The 21,522-nt window shown below is 45.0% G+C and overlaps 1 protein-coding gene across 1 annotated transcript; it reads right to left on the reverse strand.

The window, feature by feature from the left end:
- Positions 1–7,720: 7,720 nt before the first annotated feature.
- SLC4A9 (solute carrier family 4 member 9) lies at positions 7,721–19,543 on the reverse strand (the record flags this gene model as incomplete). The annotated part of the gene is made up of 21 exons (XM_081308226.1): positions 7,721–7,774; positions 8,157–8,312; positions 8,848–9,021; positions 9,291–9,359; positions 10,905–10,977; positions 11,716–11,894; positions 12,043–12,204; positions 13,392–13,505; positions 13,631–13,819; positions 14,044–14,102; positions 15,383–15,645; positions 15,807–15,940; positions 16,096–16,270; positions 16,435–16,551; positions 16,894–17,048; positions 17,379–17,466; positions 17,734–17,891; positions 18,011–18,066; positions 18,495–18,602; positions 18,858–19,018; positions 19,350–19,543. The coding sequence occupies 21 exons, from the start codon at positions 19,541–19,543 to the stop codon at positions 7,721–7,723; spliced, it is 2,838 nt and encodes a 945-aa protein (XP_081164352.1).
- Between the last annotated feature and the right edge of the window lie 1,979 nt (positions 19,544–21,522).

Raw genomic sequence — 21,522 nt, forward strand, 5'->3', positions numbered from 1 at the left:
GAGAATTCCCCAGTTCTTGCCCAGCAATAGTAATTCCTTTGGTCTTGGAGGCCCTAGAGGTCTTCATTCTCTCTGTTGTGACCCTACTGATTAGATATTAGATTCTTTTTCCTACCATTTTTTAAAAAAATTTTAACAGCTTTAATAAAATAGAATTCTCATATCACACAGTTCACCTACCTTTATGATCATTATTTATTTCAATGGCTTTTATTATATTCAGAGTTGTACAACCATCACATCTATTTTAGAATATTTTCATCACCCCTAAAAGAAATCTTGCACCCAAGCCTAGGGAACCACTAGTCTACTTTTGTCTTCATAGATTTACTTATTCTGAGTATTTGATGTAAATAGAATTTTTGTCTTCATTCACTTAGAATATTTTCAAGTTTCATTACTAGAACATGAATCAGTGCTTAATTCTATTTTATAGCTAATATTCCACTATATAGATATAACATTTTATTTACCCATTCATCAGTTTGTGTTGTTGAGTCATTAGAGTTGTTTCGCTTTTTGACTATCATAAATAATGTAACTATGATTTGTGTACAAATTTTTATATAGACCTAAGTTTTCAGTCTTCTTGAGCATACACTTAAGAGTAGAATTACTGACTCAGATGATATGTTAGTCTTTTAGAGAACTCCCAGAATGTTTTCCAAAGCAGCTGCACCATATTATATTCCCACCATCAGTATGAAGGGTACAGTTTCTCTACATTCTTACAGATACATTTTTTATTATTATTATAACTATCCTAGTGGGTTTAAGTCATATCCTATTGTGGATTTCACTTTCATTTCCCTGATGATTAACAATGTTGAATATCTTTTAATGTGTTTACTGACCATGTATATATCTTCTTTGAATAAATGTCTGTCTGTATCCCTTGCCCATTTTTTATTTGGGATATTTGTCTTTTTATATTATTGAGTTGAAAAAGTTCTTTGTATATTTTAGGTACAGACATATGTTTGTAAATATTTTCTCCCATTCTGTGGCTTATTTTTTCACTTTTTCTTTCATTCTTTTTTTCCTTTTTTTTTTTTTTTTTTTTTTTTTGTACCAGGGATTGAGTCCAGGGGTGCTTAACCCTGAGCCACATCCATAGCCCATTTTATATTTTAGATAGAGACAGGATCTTGTTGAGTTACTTAGGCCCTTGCTAAATTGCTGAGGTTGGTTTTGAACTCAAGATCTTCCTGCCTCAGCCTCCCAAGCCACTAGGATTGCAGGTGTGTGTCCCCATGCCTGGTGTTTTTTCACATTCTTGAGTGTCATTTGCAGCAGGGAAGTTTTTAATTTTTATTATGTCCAATTAATTTTTTTCTTTTGTGGTTTGTGTTATGTCATCATGTCTAAGAAACCATTGCTAAATCCAAGGTCATAAAGATTTATGCCTATGTTTTCTTCTAAGGAAGTGTTTTAGCCAGGCGTGGTGCCACATGCCTGTAATTCTAGCTACTCATAGACTGAGACAGGAGGATTGCAAATTCAACGCCAGCTTGGGAAGCTTAGGGAAACCCTGTCTCAAAAATAAAAAAGGGCTGGAATGTGGCTCAATGATAGAGTGCCCTGGGTTCAATTACTGGCACCAAAAAAAAGAGTGTTTTTTAGTTCTTATATTTAGGTCATTGATCCATTCTGAGTTAGTTTTTGCACATAGTGTGAAGTAGGGGTTCAACTTCATTTATTTGCATGTGGATATCCAGTTTTCCCAGTGTCATGTGTTGAAAATATTATCTTTTCACCATTGAATTATCTGGGCAGCCATGTGAAAATTAATTGACCATAATTGTGAGGTTTTGTTTCTAGACTGTCAATTCTGTTCTGTTAATCTATATGTCTGCCTTATGCTACTACCACACCCTGTCTTGATTATTATAGCTTTGTAGAAAGTTTTAAAATCAGAAATTATAAGTTCTCCAACTTGTTTTTTTTATTTTCAACCTTGTTTTGGCTACTCTGGGTTGGGGCCCTACTATTTTTACCCCAAGTGACAAGGCCTCGCCCACACTGCTTTTCTAAGGTATTCATTATGGTAGCCTACAACCCTAATCCTTACCCTTCCCAACCTCATCTTGCAGTATTCTCTCCCTTACTCCATTCTAGAGCCATGAGCCTTCATTCAGTTTCTTAAACATTCCAAAATCCTTACTGACTGAAAGGCTTTGAAAGCATATTCCTTTGGCCATGAATGCTTCCCCTCCATATCCTCTCTCCTATTACCAAGTCTGACTCATTTTTGTCATTCAGGTCTCTGCTCAAATGTTATTTTCTCAAAGAAGCCCTTACCACTCCCCATATTAAAATAGCCAACACCAAGGCCTTCCTCATATCACATTTACCTGGATTACTACATTGGTCACTGTCCAATATTGTATTGTGTATATATTATTATACTTATTTATTTTGTATTCCCTACTAGAATCTCTAGGAGAGTAAAGATCTTGTCTTATTTACCACTGAAATCTTACACATAGAACACTACCTGGCATATAGTAGGAGTTTTTTGTTTGTTTGTTTGTTTTTTTTGGGGGGGTTATTTTTTTATTTTTATTTTTTGGTACCAGGGATTGAACCCAGGGGTGCATACCACTGAGCAACATCCCCAGCCCTATTTTGAATTTTATTTACAGACAGGGTCTCATTGAGTTGCTTAGCACCACCTTGCTTTTGCTGGGGCTGGCTTTGAACTCATGATCTTCCTGCCTCAGCCTCCCAAGCTGCTGGGATTACAGGCATGCACCACCAATAGGTATTTAACACATATTTGCTGAATGAATGTATAATGAACGATCAGTGAATCCCTGGACAGCCATTGGAAGAGAGGTAAAAGGCAGTAATTGACCCTGAAACCAGAATTGCTTCTCTCATTCTCACCTTTTTCTCTCATTTTGCACCAGTCAGCAAGTCCTCCCTCTCTTCATTCAAAGATTTACCCGAACTCTCCTAATTTCTACCTACATTAAAGCAGTAGGTTCAGGGCTGGGGTTGTGGCTCAGCGGTAGAGCGCTCACCTAGCACGTGTAAGGCCCTGGGTTTGATCCTCAGCACCACATAAAAATAAGTAAATAAAATAAAGGTATTGTGTCCAACTACAACTAAAAAATAAATATTTTTTAAAAAGTAGATTCAGACACATTTCTGCCTTGAGTGCAGTTCCCAATGTGGGGGGAAAAAATCTTCAAGGAGAAATTGATATTGACAAATATATTATCATGTGAGGTACATTAATGTGATAGTTCAAACAGACCAATATGTAAAACATTTTGAACAGCATAATTAATAGTCTAGCCTAATAGAAATTAATATAATATTGCTCCTAACAATTAAGAGAATAAACATTCTTTTTAAGTACCCATGGAATATTTACAAAATTCGACCATATGCCAGGCCATAAAGTTAGCCTCAAAAATCTCTAAATGCAATTAAATTAGAAATAAGTTACAAAAAAAAAAAAAAGATAACTAAGGGGGAAATAATATATGTGAACATTTAAAAATGCACTTTCAATAGCTTGTGGATCTAATAGAAAATACTTAAAGATAATGTTAAGGGGCTGGGGTTGTGGCTCAATGGCAGAGCACTTGCCTAGCATGTGTGAGGCACTGAGTCCGATTCTCAGCACCACATAAAAAAATAAACAAATAAAATAAAGGCATTTTGCCCATGTATAACTAATAAAAATATTTTTTTAAATGTTGAGAATAGGGCTGGGGATGTGGCTCAAGCGGTAGCGCGCTCGCCTGGCATGCGTGCGACCCGGGTTCGATCCTCAGCACTACATACAAACAAAGATGTTGTGTCCGCCGAGAACTAAAAAAAATAAATAAATATTTTTAAAAATTCTCTCTCTCTCTCTCTCTCCTCTCTCACTCTCTCTTTAAAATAAAATAAAATAAAATAAACGTTGAGAATATAATGTATCAAAATTATAGGATGTAATTAAAACAGGAGGAAAATTATGACAGCAATGCTTACATTAGGATGCATTCTAATTAGGCTCAAAATAGGACCAAGTTCTGGCTCAGTGGTAGAGCCCTTGCCTAGCATGCATGAGGCACTAGGTTCAATTCTGAGCACCACATTTAAAAAAATTTAAAAAAACAAATAAAATAAAGGTATTGTGCCCATCTACAACTAAAAAAAATTCTTTTAATAGGGGCTAAGAACTTAGGAAAACAACAGAATAATCTAAAGAAATAGAAGAGAATAACAAAGAAAAGAAAGAAAGTAATAAGATAGAAAACATTCAACAGAGATCAACAATGTGAAAATTATTTGAAAATACTATTAAATAAACTAACTTGAGGCAAGAGCAATTAAGAGAATGCACAAATAATAATATAAATGGGGGGGATGAGGTTGTGGCTCAGTGGTAGAGCATTTGCCTAGCATGTGTGAGACACTGGGTTCGATCCTTGGCACCATATAAAAATAAATAAATAAAATAAAGGTATTGTGTCCATCTACAAATTAAAAAAAAAAGAAATGGTAAGAGAATCACAGCTAAAATTATATAAGGGTTATTAAAATAACTTTATGCCAATAAATATGAGAACTTAGATAAAAATTAATAAATTTTAGGGCTAGGGATTTAGCTCAATAAGGGCCCTCAAGTTCAATCCCAGCACCATAAAAGGAAAATAAAAAAATAATAAATAACCAAAAAAATACAGCTTATCAAAACTGGCTAAAGAATAGATAGCCTCGGGCTGGGGATGTGGCTCAAGCGGTAGCATGCTCGCCTGGCATGCGTGCGGCCCAGGTTCGATCCTCAGCACCACATACCAACAAAGATGTTGTGTCCGCCGAGAACTAAAAAATAAATATTAAAAATTCTCTCTCTCTCTCTCTCCTCTCTCACTCTCTCTTTAAAAAAAAAAAAAGAATAGATAGCCTGAAAATTAAAGAATTTGAATCTATTTAAACTTTCCACAGCTGAAGCACTAGAGCATTGACTTCACCAGTGACTTCTTTGAATCCATAGAAAGTTGGATAATTGAATTTTGGTGGAGACATACAATGGAGTACTACATAGCAACAAGACAAACAAACTACAAGTACGTGCATCAACTTGATTGATTCAAACATACTGAGTGAAAGAAACCATCACAGAAGAATTCTACACTATGGTTCTATTTATATTTATATAACATCCAAAAGTATGTAAAATAATAAATATGTAAGGGTACATAAGGAAAGTTAAAATTCTTTTAAAAAGCAGTAGAATCACCAGGCCTGGTGGCACACACCTGTAATCCCAGCAGTTTGGGAGGTGCTAAGCAACTCAGTGAGACCCTGTCTCTAAATAAAATACAAAATAGGGCTGAAGATGTGACTGTGGCTCAGTGGTCTAGTGCCCCTGAGTTCAATCCCTGTTTCAAAAATGCAGTAGAATGATTACCATCAAATGTAGGAGAGTCGTTATCTGGAAGTGGGGATGCAGTCTGGGAAGGACATATAGAGAGAGGCTTCTATGGTACTAGAAATATTCTATTTCTTAACCTGAGTGTTGGAATATATAGGTGTTCTTTTCACTGTTATTCTTTAATTCCACTCCTAGCTATGAACTCTGGAGAAATTCTTGCACTTGCAGAAGACTTTATATGCTGGGGGGGGGCCTTTTTCAAATTTATAAGATTATTTGTTCTATGCAGATGACAGAATGAGGTAGTGAGAAGTTCACATGTGTACTGACATGGAGAAATGCCCAGTGCATATTAAGTGAAACATATGGTACAGAACTTTATAGTATACTATTTTTAAGAAAAAATAGTAATGTATCCATTGAAATAAATCTGAACAACAGACACCAAAATGTGAATAATGGTTATTTCTTGAATGATTTCCATTTCAAAATTACCCATTTCTGTAATGTTTTGAGATTTTTCCAGTTGCTTCATTTACTTTTGTGGTCAACAAAACAATAAGAAAGATTATTTTTATATGTATAAAAAAGTGCTTCAAGCTGGCCATAGTGGCTCATGGCCTGTAATCCCAGTGACTCAGGAAGCAGGCAGGAGATGGCAAGTTGGAGGCCAGTCTCAGCAACTTAGCAAGACCCTGTCTCAAAATAAAATAAGTAAATAAATAAGCAGTTTCACATAAAGGGATCCTTATTCTGGAAAGAGACTTTTTCTTCTTTTGCAAGTAGAAAAGATGACCAACCTCCAGATTCCATAAATGAGGATTTGTGAGAACAGATAGTTCAAAATGGGAAGGGCTTCTGGGCTCAGGTCCCATTAATTGTGTAGAGAGCAAGTAAATCCCTTTGGCTCACCAGCCTTTCCTAAATACCAACAAAACTGCCTATTCCCTTCCAGGAAATATTCATTCTCTGCAGATGACAAGAAGAATGACCTAGACACATGTGTACTGACCTAGAGAAAATGCCCAAAGCCTGTGGCCAGCTGCCCTTCAGTCCTGTCCCATTGTTCCAGATGCCCAGCTGAGAGCATATGACAGTGAAGCCAAAGGCCAACAATGTCCTAACTTCCTGAGGACACACATATGAACTGGGAGAAGAAATAGTGAGGCCAGAGCAAGGGCTCAAGGACACAATAGGACAAAGAGCAAAAGGAATGCTAAGGGATAAGCCCAGGAGATCTTGTTCTGGACCAGCCAGTGAATTGCCCTTTCACTAACGCCCAACTTGCCATTGCAATTGGTGGGGGCTTTTGGGTTCTTGGTCTTGTAGAGACATGGAGAGGGTGTTCTTGGCTAAAAAGAAAGTTCAGATCATCAAGGGCAAACAGTTTTGGGTTCTTGCATATGCTGTGGCTTCAGCATAGACCATTTCCCCTCCATCGTGTCCTGGCTAATTTCTCTTCAGATTTCTTATTATGGACCACTTCCCGTTAGAAACTTCACTAACTCCTACCCATCCCATCTTCACTACCTCCCACATCCTGGGCTTCTCTTATCCAGCACTATCCCACTGGGATTTTATTTTATTTTTTGTACTGGGGATTGAACCCAGAGGCACTTTACCACTGAGCTACATTTCCAGCTCTTTGACACTGGGTCTCGCTAAATTGCAGAGGCTGGCCTTGAACTTGGGATCCTCCTGCTGCCACTGTGCCACTGGGATTTAAGCTTTCTGATGACAGGGATTATGATTGCCACTCTATCTCTAGTTCCCGGATACTCGGTGATAGGCTCGTTTAATTAAAAAAAAAAAAAACTCAGAAAATTATATATGGATGAATAAGCGAATGAGAGGATCCCTCCGCTTGTCTGGAGTGTGGCTCACAGCTGAGGCGGAGCCTCCTGGGCGAGGGAGAGGAGCCTAAGCTTTATCCTTCCTTGCTCTCCTTTCGGCTCTTTTGTCATCGCATCCCTCCCTCTCATCCTCCGCCCCTTCCAACTCCACGTCCCTCATGGTGTGAGTTTGATCTCCCTCTATTGGCCAGACTTCGGAACTGCACGGAGTCAAGCCCATGCCCTCTTGCCATTTTGTTCTTGCCTCTGAAAATATCCTTCTTCTTCCTCCCCCACCCTAGGGTTCATAAGGCACTGGAGTATGAAGAGAACACAGGACTGGTCAGGTAGATAATTAAGTAGACTTAATTATCCAAAGAAGTTTCCAAGGCCGGAGCCCCCCCCCCCCCCCATCTTCCCATCCTCAACGCTAGGAGCACTTACTTGGCTCACACCCTCACCTTAGGCTTAGCTCCCTGGGATCTTCACTCCCATACTCTTACTCCAGCTAATTCACAGAGATGTTGATTTCTGGGACCTTTGGCTGATACATCAGCTCCGACTGTGGAAGAGAGATCCAAAGATGAGTTGGAAATAAAAAAAAAAAATAGAGAGGCAAGCAAAGAAGGGACCCAGTGACAGGATATAAACCCCAGTGATATATATATATATAAAAACCCATATCAAGGTTGAAAAAGACACACCTTAAAGCTGTGATCCAGCCCTCTCCACCCTATAGACTTATAAACCAGGACCCCTGCCCTACAAATAAAAATTTCCCTCACTATCCATTCTGCCCATGTCAACATAGAGCTAAGGAGAGTGATTGTGTTTATCAAATCTTCAGGGTTAGTGGAGATATTAAACTTTAAAAACAGCTTCTGGACAGAGTGTGCTCCCAACTTCTGCCCCATTCCCCTGGGATGACCCAGCCTGGAGCTCACATCTTCACTGTCACTTCCACTGAATGGGTGCTCTGGCTCTAGCCCCTTCTCAGGAATGTTCCTTTCCTCCTCTGGCATGAGTTCATCCAGCCAGAGGAGTTCCTGTGGTGAGAAGACCCATTCCAGTGCCTTTCGGACTCCAACCAGGCCTAGCAACTGCAGAAATAGAAACAAGCCCAAGGTTGTCAGCAGCAACAGCAATAACTGTAATATTTATTGAGCACTTCCTATATGCTAGGCATTGAGTATCATTTCACAGAACATAACACATCCCTATAAAATATTTTATTCCCATGGTATAGAGAAAGAAATTGAGGCCCTAAAAGATTAAAACTTCTCAGAGGTTATACAACTGGGATATGGTAAACAGATTGGTCCTACTGCATAATCCATGGCTCTCAACTCCTTCTCTGTTACCCCTCAACATTGTCTTACCCCAGGACTCCAGTTTTGTTTTGAGTTCATAGATCAGCCCAAAGAGGTTAGGAAAGGAGGTGAATCAAGCACCCTGGCCCTATCCTACCTGTAAGTATCCTTCAGCCGTCTTTCTTTCTCTTAGGATTTCCAACCAAGAAGAGCTAGGGCAAGTGGGAGAGGCGATAGACTTCCACTTGTGGAGGCCTTGGCCACCCTCTCAGGATCAGAGTTCTCCCAGAAACTCCCAGGATTACCCAACACTGCCCCAAATCACCATGAGGGGGAAGATGATGGCTGCAGGAGTAGACTTAATTATCCAAAGCAGACCTAGGCAGGCAAGCTGGATAGCTGTGAAGAGGTGGACTCTGCTCAGAGGTACATGGCGCAAGAGCAGCAGGTCTGGCTGGTGTTTTGCTGGCATCAACAAGAGCTGAACTCTCTTCATAAACTGGAGGATGAGAGGAAAAGGAAAGCAGGGCAATCAGGTAGTTAGAAAGTGTCACTGTTAGCTACTCCAGCCCAGTGGGGGTGGGGCAAAAGGTCCCTTTGTCCTCCTCCCCATCCAGAGCCTGGCAGCCAACTCTTTACACTCAAGAGAGGCAAAAAAAAAAAAAAAAAAAAAAAAAAACAACAACAAAAAAAAAAAAACAGGGCAAAAGGGTAATTGGCAAGTTTAGACAGGAGGAGTGGGGTTTTGGGTGATTTTAATGGACTCACCTGAATGCTGCTAAGTGCTGTCACCCCCATGTACAGAAAGATGCCATAGAGCACAGGCATTGGGATGAACTGGTGGGAAGAAGTATAGAGCTGGTGAAGGAGTTTACCTCTGCCAGTGCCCAGATGCCCCAACTCAAGACTCCAACCCCAGCCTCCAGCATCTGAGCCTGCCCACGCCTTTTCTTTTCTTTCTTTTCTCATTTTGCATGCATGCCTGATCGCCTGATTGCATGAAATTCTCACATCAGTAAAATGAGGTGAATTATATTATTGTCTGCATTTTACAGATGGGGAAACTGATTTTCAGAGAGAGAGTAAGTAACTTGCCCATTACCTGGCTTACCTCTCCAATCTTATCGATCACATTCCTCCTCTCTGTTCTGTATGTTCCCAGTATACTGGCCTCCTTTCTGTCACTCAACATGCCAAGTTTGTTTCTACCCCATGAAAAGTATTTTGCTTTACTATTCACTCCACCTAAAATGTTCTTCCATAAGACTTCTTCATGTCTTCATGGACAATTCCCTCTCACCACACATACCTCATCTTATGACAACCCAGAGAGGTCTTTGGCTTTCACTGATAATACCTAATCTAAAGTAGCCCTGGTACTACTTTTTTTTTTAAGTACTAGGGATTGAACCCAGCACACTCTACCACTGAGTATATTCCCAGCTCTTTTTATTATTTTTATTTTGAGACAGGGTCTCACTAAGTTGCCCAGGCTGGCCTCAAACTTGGGATCCACCTGACTCTTTAGTCTCCAGAATTGTGCCTGGATCCTTATTTGTTTAAAATATGTCCTCTCTCACCAGACTGCAAGGATGAAGACATGACCTCTTTTGTTCACCACCATATCCGCAGTACCTGGAACTATATGTTTGGCATATAGTTTATGAGAGTCACCTAGTTAGTAAGTGGATGATCCAGTCCATCTGGCTCTTTCTACTGAATCACTCTCACCCAGCCTCCATGACCTTTCCCTCCCCTAACCTCTCTTGTCTTCCTGCCAATGACTCTTGTCTGACATTCTCCACACCCTCCTTAAGTGTTTTACTATCTTGGCTTATTGAGCCCTTCTGCTATTACTTGATTTTTGTTTGTGTGTATATTTCTGGTAGAGGGCTTAGTTTCATATTTCTTTTCTATACTCCTCTGCCCTAACTTCTTCCAGATACCCAGCAGAAGTGGCATACAGCACATGTTCTATAAAAGTCTGTTGAAGGAGAAGAAAAGGGTTTTTGCCTCAAAGTTGTTCTGGGGTTTGATGATAAAGCCTTAGTCTCAGGCTGGTTGGGATGCTGGAGCAAGGGTAGCACTTGGACCCTAGGGGATGGTTAGATGCCCACATTCTGCTCCATTGGATAGAAAGCCTTCTGAATATGAGTTTGGGGGTCTCAGATCTGAGAAACTCTCTCTTTTGCAAGTTACTTCTTTAACCTTTGCGTTTCTTGTTTGTAAAGTTGATATACCTTTTAGGGTCAATATGAGGATAAAATGAGGTCAAGTATGGAGAAAGCAGTGCCTGTCACACAATAAGCATTCAACCAGTGTCAGATTTTGCTATCTGTTTTGTTATTACTGCATTGACTCTGATCCTGGCCTACCAGGTACCTTGAGCACAGGTGCCAGAAAGATGGAGATGCCTGTAAGGATGAACACCACCAGGCCCGTCAGCCTCTGTTCCCTGTGGGGAGAAGGAGAAATTAGCCCGGATCTGGGAGAGTTCCTGGGTCGGGATGGAGACCCTGACCAGACATCAGTATAGACTCTGGCAGCTGGAGAAAAGTAAAGGGATCACCCAGTAGGTTACCTGGCAGGGTGAAGGCTTTAGTTTGGTGTGGAGTATTGGTGGGCGGCAAATGGCAGAGCACTTCAAAATGAAGTTTCCAGGCCTCACCATTAGTTCAAGTTCATAGCTGCTCTTTGTTTTTATTTTGATGGAAAATTAGTAATTTTTTTTACTGCCATAAAGACTTACATTTCAGTTGGAAGAGTGCTTACCTTGCATGCACAAGGTCCTGGGTTTGATTCCCAGTACCACAAAAAACAACAACAAAAAAGCCTTACATTTCAAAATTTACAAAATCCATTCCATATACTTTAAAGATTGGTTTTCCAACAATTACAGAATTGTTTTTGTAATGAATCTTTTGTAACATCAATCATGTGTTCTACATTGAGTGGGGATTTTTAGGAATCACTTGGCTGCCTCCACCCTTAAGGCCCCTCCCAGTCCCCATGCCTGAAGGAGGAGAGAAGATCTGATTTACCCATTGCAGTTCCCAGAACCCACCCATTTATCCCACTGCAGTGCTTGTGGTGCACAAGATTAGAGTTTAAGCCACGCAGAAACTCTGTTGCATACCCTGTGCCCCACCTTGCTGTACAGCTCTTGCTCTAGCCTCTTGAATACTAGCCTCACCTGATGCCCAGGAAGCTGGGGGCCTCCCCAGGGGCACAGTCTCTGCTCTCTCTGCGAAGACTATCCATGTGGGCCAGGGAGATGACAGTGGCTGAGACATACCAGGGCAACCCAAGGACTGATGTGAGCAGCATCAGCACAGCCACACAGAAGAGGTCCAGGTGGAAGCCAGCTCCCTTCTGCAGATAGTGAGGAGGAGGAGAATGGGAAGTAGATGAGTGTAGCCCATGCCTGCGGCCTCTGTCCTCTCCGTGGAAGACTAGGGATTGGAGGCCCCACCTTGGAGCTTCTGTCCCTTGGTCTGAGACCTTACCCAGCAGGCCTTACCCGGAGTCTATATTCCTTGCGATTGAGGATGACTGCTGTGATCTGCTGGTCCATGAAGATGAGGATAGACAGCAGCAGGGCAGGCAGGGTGGCTGCCACAGTCAACCACCAGGGGTTGGTTCCAAAAGGCGACACAAGCCAGCCACGCCCAGGGAGTGTGGGCTGGGGGAGGGCATTTTCCATGTTGGAGAGTCTACCAAGAGTACCTCACCTGTACAACCAACCTTGGTATTCTTCTACAACCTGCTCCCCTCCTCAAGACACTGAATTCTATGTGGGAACAGATTTGTGTGTGTATGTGTATGTGTGCACACAATCACACGTGCACATGCATAGGCATCTGGTTTCAAATACACCATCCCAGTGACTTAAAGGGGCACCAAGCCGACTGGAACCAGGGGTTCTGAACTTTGGATTTCAGGGTCCTTCCCTCCCAGGAAGAAGAAAAGTTGGTGGATAAAACCTGCCTATATTTCTTGATATAGTATATAGTATATAATAGAGCCCTCCTCCTTGGGCATAGCCCCCATCCAGGGTGGGGCAACTCAGGCTCAGACCTGCTATGATCTGGGACAGGGGAAGGGCAGGGCCAGGTGTGTCTGCATTTGTTCTGATTACAAGCGTCTGTTTGGGAAGTGGGGCGGAGTGGCCCAATGTTCTGAGCCACCTGGCCCTAGATGGAGCCCCTCTGCTCTCCTGTCTGGGAAATGGGGGTCCAGTGGAAGGTCTCCATATGTGCAGGCAGAATCTAAGAATCTGGGCTAAGCCTTGTCCTGCACACTATCATGCTCTAGGGAAGGAGCTCCAGCTGTAATGAATCAGAGCAGGTGATGAAGGGTGGTGCAAAGAAGAGTGGGGAGTAGTGGAGTGGGTGGGGCCATGCCAAGGGTAGGAAAAACCCATAACAACAATGACTAACATTTACTGAGGAGAGAGTATGTGCCAGGCACAATAATCAGTACTGTACACTGTGATCTTCTGTAAATTTCAAAACAACCTATTGGGTAGGAACTGTTGTTATTTATTTCCATTTATAGATTAAGAAATTGAGGCTCAGAAATGTGCAATAACTTGCCTAATGGACAGCCAGGAAGTGGCAGATCTGTCTACCTAGAACCCATCCTCCTGACCCCTACCATATAATAATTATCTGCTGTGTATATATTTCTATATTCACTTATATGTCTGCTGCAGTACCTCATTTAATGCTTTCAACAACCATTATTATTACTATTTTTTATGTGTAAGAAAAGAAGCTCACAAAAGGGTAATATTTATGCATCCTCCTCCTCCAGGGTCTGCTGGCCCTGCTTTTCCCTCTGGCCCCTCTCCCGATCCCCAATTCTTACCTTGAAATCTCTGGGCACCAAGAGCTTTGGTGTGGCTAGGCCCAGGAAGGCATCAAGGCTGCAGCCCAGCAAGATGGCCAGGACTGAGGAGAAGTCACTGAGCACCTTGCGTACCTAGCCACATGGTAGATAGTCAGGTTCCAGCCTGCCATCCCCCTCCTTCCACACACTTTCCCATTCAGAGACAGGACCCAAGGCTAAGAGCAAACCTCTAACACAGAAAGAAAGGTGATACTCACCACGGAGGGGAAGAAGCGGCTGGTCCTTACATGCTTGAGGGCCATGGCAAAGAGGAAGGAGGTAAGAAAGAGGAGAAGGGAGAAGAAGGCAATGTCTGGGACTGTATGACAACCAGGGCCACGAGGGTAGCCTCCCTGCCGGGTACATTCAGGTGGAGACAGCAAGGATGCATTGACCAGGCCAAGGTCCTGTATGAAAGGGCGGATAGCATTATATGCAGCAGAGTAAGTATACTATTCTCCTGGACCACCTCGAGGAAAGGGGGACCCACAGAAACATTGAGGACCCAGGATGGGAGGTCTTTGGTCATAGGCCTCAGTGATCTAGATTATGTGTGGGAAGAGTTAAGAGCCACTCACTGCTTTGGCTGCCACCCTTTCTTTCCCAGGCCTTCTCAGGAGCAGGATCTCACCATGCTTAAGAGGTCATTTTTGTCTTTTGGCTTTGTCCTTGTCCATTGAGACTCATTTCCTGGGAAGCAGAAAGAACCTTGAGAACCCCTGAGAACCTTCTCCAACCCCACGATTCTAATCTGATGGGAATAGATGAACCAGAGTTCTGATTCCTCTGTCTGCTGACTCTATCACTACCAACTATAATGCTACGTCAGGGCATTGCCTCCTGCCCTCATCTCCATAAGTTCTCACTCCCTCTCTACCTCTTTGTACAGGGGATTGAACACAGTGGTGCTTTACCACTGAGTTATATCCCTGGTCCTTTTAATTTTTTTTTTTAATCTTGAAACAAGATTTCCTTAAGTTGCTGAGGTTAGTCTCAAATTTGCAATCCTCCTGCCTCAACCTCTCAACTCCCTGAGATTAGGGTCAAGCACCACTGCACCCAGCTGCCCCTCAATTCTCTACTCATTTGTAACTCTGGTGCATATCATAGAAAAAGGTCCCAGCAGTTGCTCAGCAAATGTATGTTGGCCAAATGCATGAGCTGCTCCCAAATCTGTGTTTCTACCACTGCACAAACTGGGTTTGTTTGTGTTTTTGGTACTGGGGATTGAATTTAGGGGCAATCAACCACTGAGGCAAATTCCCAGCCCTTTGAGTTGCTTAGGGCCTCACTAAATTGCCGAGGTTGGCTTCAAAGTCCCTATCTCCCTATCCCTGGCTTTTATCCTCCTATCTCAGCTTTCCAAGCTGTTGGGACAAATTGGTCTTACTCATGCCTAGCACAAATCTGGCTCATGTTAGAGGACACTCCTTCCCCAGTCCTGGTGTTGCCTTCCACCAGGGATACATGGAAGGGTATATACAAGTGTAATACTCCAAATCTCTTCACCTGGTCAGTCACTCCCTCCAGGGGAAAAACTATGATTTATTTGATTAGTGAGTTTAGGAGATGAAGGTAGGTATTTCTAGCCCTGCCTCTGCCTCTGCCTCTTCCATTTCTCAGGAATAAGCTGCCTATCTGGTATATGTATTTAGCTCTGCTCTTCTGGGGCAAGATCATCTCTGTCAGTGCTGCCATTACCAAGTGGGTAATTCTAATTTGTCTTTATTTTTAGGAATCCCATTCACCCACAGGTATAACCCATGTTCTTCTATTGGTGTTAGAAATAAAGACAATATTGGGTTTTCTATTGTCTTTTTTTCTCAATTGATTCAGAACCATAGAGGAGAAGCGTACTGCTGGCTATCAAGTAAGTGTTCACATTTCATTGAATTTAACCAGGGGAACCCCTCCCCATCCCACATCAGTTCTCACCTGGTCAAGGTCCCTCCCTGTTTCCCTCAACCCACCTCCTGGGACTGGGTATTGACAGAAGCAGCCATAAGCAGGGGACCCCGGCCTTAGGATGGGATAGGCTCTGGTCAGGTTCAGCATTTTGCCCAGGGCATCATAGATGAAGATGAGGCTGATGAGGGCACAGAAACCTTCCTCGGTGAAACGGGTGAAGTAGCGCACCAACACACTGGCCTCTGTGGCCACCAGCACCAGGCAAAAGGTGGCCACCCAGATGCCTACCCACAGGCGGAAGGGCAGGTAGTCCAGGCTGTAATCTCTGTGGGGTGAGAGACAGCAGGACTGTCTGCTCCCCACCTAACCCAGGTCAGGTGCCTCTCAAGCCAAAGAGACAGTTCTCATTTTTTCCTATTGACCAAGCCAGGACCAGGCTGAGGATGTGACTAGTAAAGGGCTGGAGAGATGGGAGAGGTCTCCTACCTGCTGAAAGAGAAGAGCAAGCGCTCAAAGACCAGTACTGGTCCTGTGCTGCTGAGGATGGTGAGGGGCTGGCCTGCCATTAAGCAGAAGGCAGCTCCAGCCACCGCTGTGCCCAGGAAACTTTCCAGCACTCCCTGAAAGACAGCATGGGGCTCAGGACTCTGGAGTCTTCTGCACAGGAGCCCAGGCTTCTGGGGGAGCCTCCTAAGCCCACCGGTAGTTCCAGGAGAAGGGAATGGCAGCCCAGATACCAAAGCTTGTGTCAACCCCTCTTTTGCACCCCACCCACCTGGGCACCCTCAGTGGCATCTCCCAGCAGACCCCCGAAAGTGATGGCATTAGTGACAGTGGCCAGGTAAATGTAGAGCACCGCTGAGAAACACTGGGGATGCAGGGCGTCCAAGAAATCGCTTGGGTACCACGGAGCCTTCCGTTGCACGTCCTGGACAAGGCCCCCAAACAGCCTCCCGCCCGTGGGTCGTCAGTGATCCGGATTCCCATACCTTACGCCCCCATCCCCGCTACTTTTCCTGCGTCCAGGTGAGCCCTTCTGGCGAGCACACATCTGGATCCCCTATGACTCCTCCCTTCCCCAGGCCCCCAATCCTTCCCAACCAGCTCGCCTCACCGGCCGGTCCGCTGCAACTCCGGGGTAGGCTTGTGTGGCTCATGGCCGTCCCTGTCCTCTGTGCGGGCTCTGCGCGGGCGGGAGAGGCCCTCGACCTCCTGCATTTGCGAGGGGAGCCTAGGGAGAAGGGAACCCCAGGCTGTTGGAGAATCTCCAACCAGCCCACGACTTGGCTCCGAGCTGGGGGCGCCCTGCCCCCTGGTGGCCACTGAGGGGCCGGTTCACAGGGCAGAGTTGCCAGCAAAGAAGGTCCAGGTCATATCACGCCCTGTGAAAGCCAGGTTCAGGAGGGGAAGATACTTGTCCAGATCGAATAATAAGAGAGTGAAAGAGCAGAAATCAGAGTTAGATTGGCCTGACCTCAAATTCGAAGATAGGACCGGCCTCTCCTTCACAGTAGCTCTAGACCCTAGACTGCTTTTGAGGAAGGATCTATATGGAATGATGGCCCCCAGGTACCTTTTGTGCTGAGAGGGCAGGCATTTGGGTGGGGGGATCCGGGCTGTTGAGTCCCACCGACCTGGGGGGAGCACAGTTACCCCTTCTAGGAAAATATCCAGGGCTGCCAGAAGGTCATGAAGGTTCCTGGCTCGGCGAACTGACCACTGGAATTGCTGAGTTTAGGAACACAGAATGGGCAGTAAATACAGAATTGGACTCTCACATGCATTTTCATTTGTGTGTTTCTCAAAACTAGACACACAGGTCACTCAGGCAGGCAAATCATTCGTGCATTTGTTCATTCAATGAGTACTGCGTGACTTTTGTGTGCAGCATTGGGCCAGTAATGAGGCTATATTGGTAACCATGGAAATTTCAGTTCCCCTGCTACAGACACAAAGCTACACTCTGCCTCACTGCTGTACTTGGTCACACATACAGAGTCCACACATACTCACAGTAGCCTATGTGCACAGTCACACAGGCATGCCTGCCCAGCTCACCGGGTCACTGAGTAGGACAGCCGCTGCCCGACCCATTTCATGGTAGCCCCTTCTGGGTACCGGGGGGCCCAGGAGGAGGCAGAAAAACCTGAAGAAGGAACCAAACCCCAGGGAGGGTCAGATGCTGCTTTCTCATAAGGCAGTTCTGCCCACTGACACCGCTCTGCCCTCCCTACCAGCTCCATACATATACTCATTGCATGCCTGCTCTGCAGGGCTGACCACTCTCACCTTCCCTATCCCTACACCCATCCCCCACACACCCTCAGAGGACTGACCCAGGGATCCCCTCAAAACCACCCCCATTCAGGCCCTTCTTCTGAGTTCTGGGCCCCTGACTCCTCAGTAGCCTCACCTGCTGGGGATGGGCACCTCAGTAAGTGGCCCCAGCACCACAGGGTCCCGCAGTCGCACAAAGGCCCCCACGGGCTGTGCTAGGAAGCCCAGTTCTCCTGCCAGCACAGCTGCTGCCTCGGCCCCTGGAGGCAGCTTCTGTCTCAGGGAGTTTTGACCCTGTGTGGCACAGAGTATGAAAGGTTATTTGGGGAGGGGAATGCTGACAGTATCTCAACTGATGAGAACTTTTAATTCCTGACTCCTCTCCCAACCCTACCCAACGAAGGGCCACAAACCTGTTCCTTCAGGGGTATATTTTCATCATGGGAAGCCTTTTTTGGATGGGCAGATCCTACAAAAGGATTATACAGCGGTCAAGAGCACAGGCTTTGGGGGCATATCCACCAGGGCTCCCTGACTAGCTTTTCCTCTAACAAGCTATGAGAACTGGAGCACACTCTTCCCCACTCGGCCTCAGTTTTCTCATCACTAGCATGGGGATAATTGTGGTACTATCTTACAGGGTGACTGTCAAGATTAAATGAGATACTGTGTATAAAGCCCCTGACACAGAACCCACCAAGTGCCTCCCTTCACAGAGTTCTATTGGGCTCCTAACCATCCCTTCCCCTATTTCCACTAGCTCCTGAACTTGCCCAGGAGTCTTGGGTTGAAGTCTGAGCTAAGCCTAGGCCACTTCTGTCTCAGGAAGTTGCAAGGGACATCTTGGATTCTCCCACCCCAGGGTGTTGATCCTAGGCCCAGGAAAGGGCTTCTCACCCCAACAAGTGCCTCTGGTCTGGATGTGATGCTGGGGCCTCTGCAACAATAAGGCCTGCAGCTGTCCTCTCAGCTCTGGGCTCAATGATTCCGCCTGGATCACCTGTTCTGGAGAACAGATGTGGGGCTTGAGGTCCTTAAGGGTTTTCTGAAGCACCTCCATATCATCCTCTCCCCACCTCATTTCCCTTCTAGGGGTCTTAGGAAATGTAGGGACCCATGAACTTGCTTCTTTCAACTCCTTTCCAACTCCTTCTTGTGACAAGCTCTAGGATGGGATGGGGTCAGGTAGGCTCTAGAAGATTCCAAGACTGGGGGAAATCCCAGGGAAATGGCATCTCCCTGAAAAGGTTAACGGCCTACCCACGAGCTCCAGGAGGCTCTGAGCTGGACAGTCCAGCAGTACAAGGCCCTTGGCCAGCAGGCTGCGGAGCTTCTGGAGGCTGGGCAGTGTCAGGGTGGGCACATGGGGAGCACTCCACCGGCCCGCTCCTACCTCCAGCTTCTCCTCGAACAGCATCCACCTGTGGTAGCGGGGGATGGATAGTGTTATTTGGGGAATGTCTCCCACAGCCAGGAGCTGGGACACAGCAAAGCCAGGGAAGATAGGGCAATGGGGGAGTCATGGGCCCTGTGATGCCAAGCATGCCTATCTTGGGCAGTCACCCCTCATCCTGGGACCTGGGGAACTCAGAGCTAGACTGCAAAGGACACTAATATTATGAAAGGCAGAATGCAGAGAGAAAAAAAATCCTTATTTTAGGTTGGAAGGAGACCCACAGGAGGAACAAGGGGGTCATGGAAGAAGCCCCAGCTGGGGAAGGGCCTCACAGAACTAGCCTGGGTCCCACTTACCTGCCTGTCTCTCTCCACTCTAATGCCTGGGGCCAGCCCAGCAGCTCATTCAGCTGGATGAAGAGCAGAGGGTCCTTGGATATCCCCAATTCCCTGCTGTCTATGTTTGAGGGTCCATCAAAGCTGGGGCTAAGGCCAAGGCTGCTGTCCATCTCTTCTACAGGAACATTTTCATGGGCATCTGGCAGCTTCATCTTACTGAAGATCACACAGAGTCTCAGGAGCAGTGAAATTCTAGGGGCCCTCTGGCTATATTTATAATGCACCCTCAACCCCAGTTACAGTAGCACAACACAAACAGAACAAGACCTGCTAGCTCCAGAGCATACCGGGTCACCTGTTCCCCTACTTGCTTCCCCACCCCTGTTGCATGAGAGTGTTTGTAGCCTGGTTTTCCCCAGGCTCTCCAGAAATGCCCAATATGGGGCCAAAGTGTATATGTGCATTTCCTGTGAGATCAGGTTTGACCCCACTGTGTTTTGTGTAAATAAATAGGAGTAGACGGCTAACCTAGGTCTAAGTACTTACTCCCCCACATTATGTTCTCCCTAGCCTGTATCACATGCAAACACCAAACATCCAGAACTGTTTGGGGTGTCAACATCACACTCTGGGGGTCACAGACACACACATTTGGACAAATAGGGACCTATTAAATAATTGGTCTTACAGAAACCTGGCAGGGTAAGGGAGACAGCAGGTACAGAACCTGCCCATTAAATGAGCTAATGATGAAAAACAGAGGCAAGTCACAGAGAACATCTGTATCTTAAATTTTTTTTTGTCCAACATCTGGAAACCCCCAATTTATCTATGTTCCTGGGCCCTGCCCCTTTAACTTGCTGAGGATGGAAGAGACAATTGGGGTGTTTGATGCTCATTGTACTAAATGAGCCAAGGAGAATGTGATCCCTTGTCAAGTTCTGTTGACTTTACCTTCCACATATACACAGAATCCAATCACGTTTCCCCACCTCTAGCACTACTACCCAGACACAAGCTACCATCATTTCTCAGCTGAATTGTTTCAGTGGCCTTCTAGCTTCTTGCAATAATCTTCCTGCTTCCACTCTTTCTCCTTGCCCAAAGTCCATCCTTCACGTGGCAGCCACAGGAGTCCTTTTAAAAGGCAATGAAGCAGGGTGTGGTGGCCTACACTTGTAATCCCAGCAACTCAGGAGGCTGAGACAAGAGGGTTGCAAGTTCAAAGCCAGCCTCAACCATTTAGTGAGGCCCTAAACAACTTAGTGAGACCCTGTCTGAAAATAAAAAATAAAAAAGGGCTGAGGATATGACTCAGTGGTTAAGCGCTCCTGGGTTCAGTCCCCAGCACCAAAAACAAACAAACAAACAAAAACCAATAGAGCCACATTATTACTCTTCCACTCAAACTCACCCAGTGAGTACCCATCATTCCCAGAAGAAAAATTAAGTTATTGTCATGGCTCCAAGATTCATGGCCTGACCTCAACCCACTTCACTAACCACAACTCCTTCCATCCTCCCTTTGCTCCCTTATTTCTAATCACATCATCCTTCTGACTGTTATGCAAAGCCTTTTCCTGCCTGAGGGGCTTCGCAAACTGTTTTTTTGCAAGGAAATATTTTCCCCAGGTCCTCACCTACTTAGATCCTTGTCACCTAGATCTCTGCTTGGATATAACCTACCCAAAGAAACCTTCCTTTTCCATCCTATCCCAAGTTGCCCTCTACGGTCCCTTTCCATTACATTTCTGTTTTATTTTCTTCCTAGTAGTTATCACTATTAGTAACTGCCTCATTTATTTGTTTATCGTTTATTGCCTGACTCTATACACACACACACTCAGAGAGAGAGAGAGAGAGAGAGAGAGAGAGAGAGAGAGAGAGAGAAGTACAGTCCATGGAGCAAGTATGTTATCTTTCTTGGCCGCTGAGACTAGAGCAGCGTGGCATATGGTAGCTCTCAATAAATGGTTATTGGGCGAGCGCAAGGAAAGGAAGGGGGCTGGGCAAGGAGCCGCGCTTTTCCTGAAGGCCACACGAGGGCGCTGCTCCCCAAGACCCAGAATGCTAGAGCCGCTCCCTTAAGCCAAGTGGCTATTAGGCTTCCTCGCCAGGGCTCCGAGATAGTGAGATGGAACAGAGGGGTGGAGAGAGGGATCCTTGATTCTCCTCGTTGCCCTGGTCCACC

This window comes from Spermophilus citellus (assembly GCF_964194105.1).
Source record: "Spermophilus citellus genome assembly, chromosome: 1".
In the NCBI taxonomy this organism is placed as follows: Eukaryota; Metazoa; Chordata; class Mammalia; order Rodentia; family Sciuridae; genus Spermophilus; species Spermophilus citellus.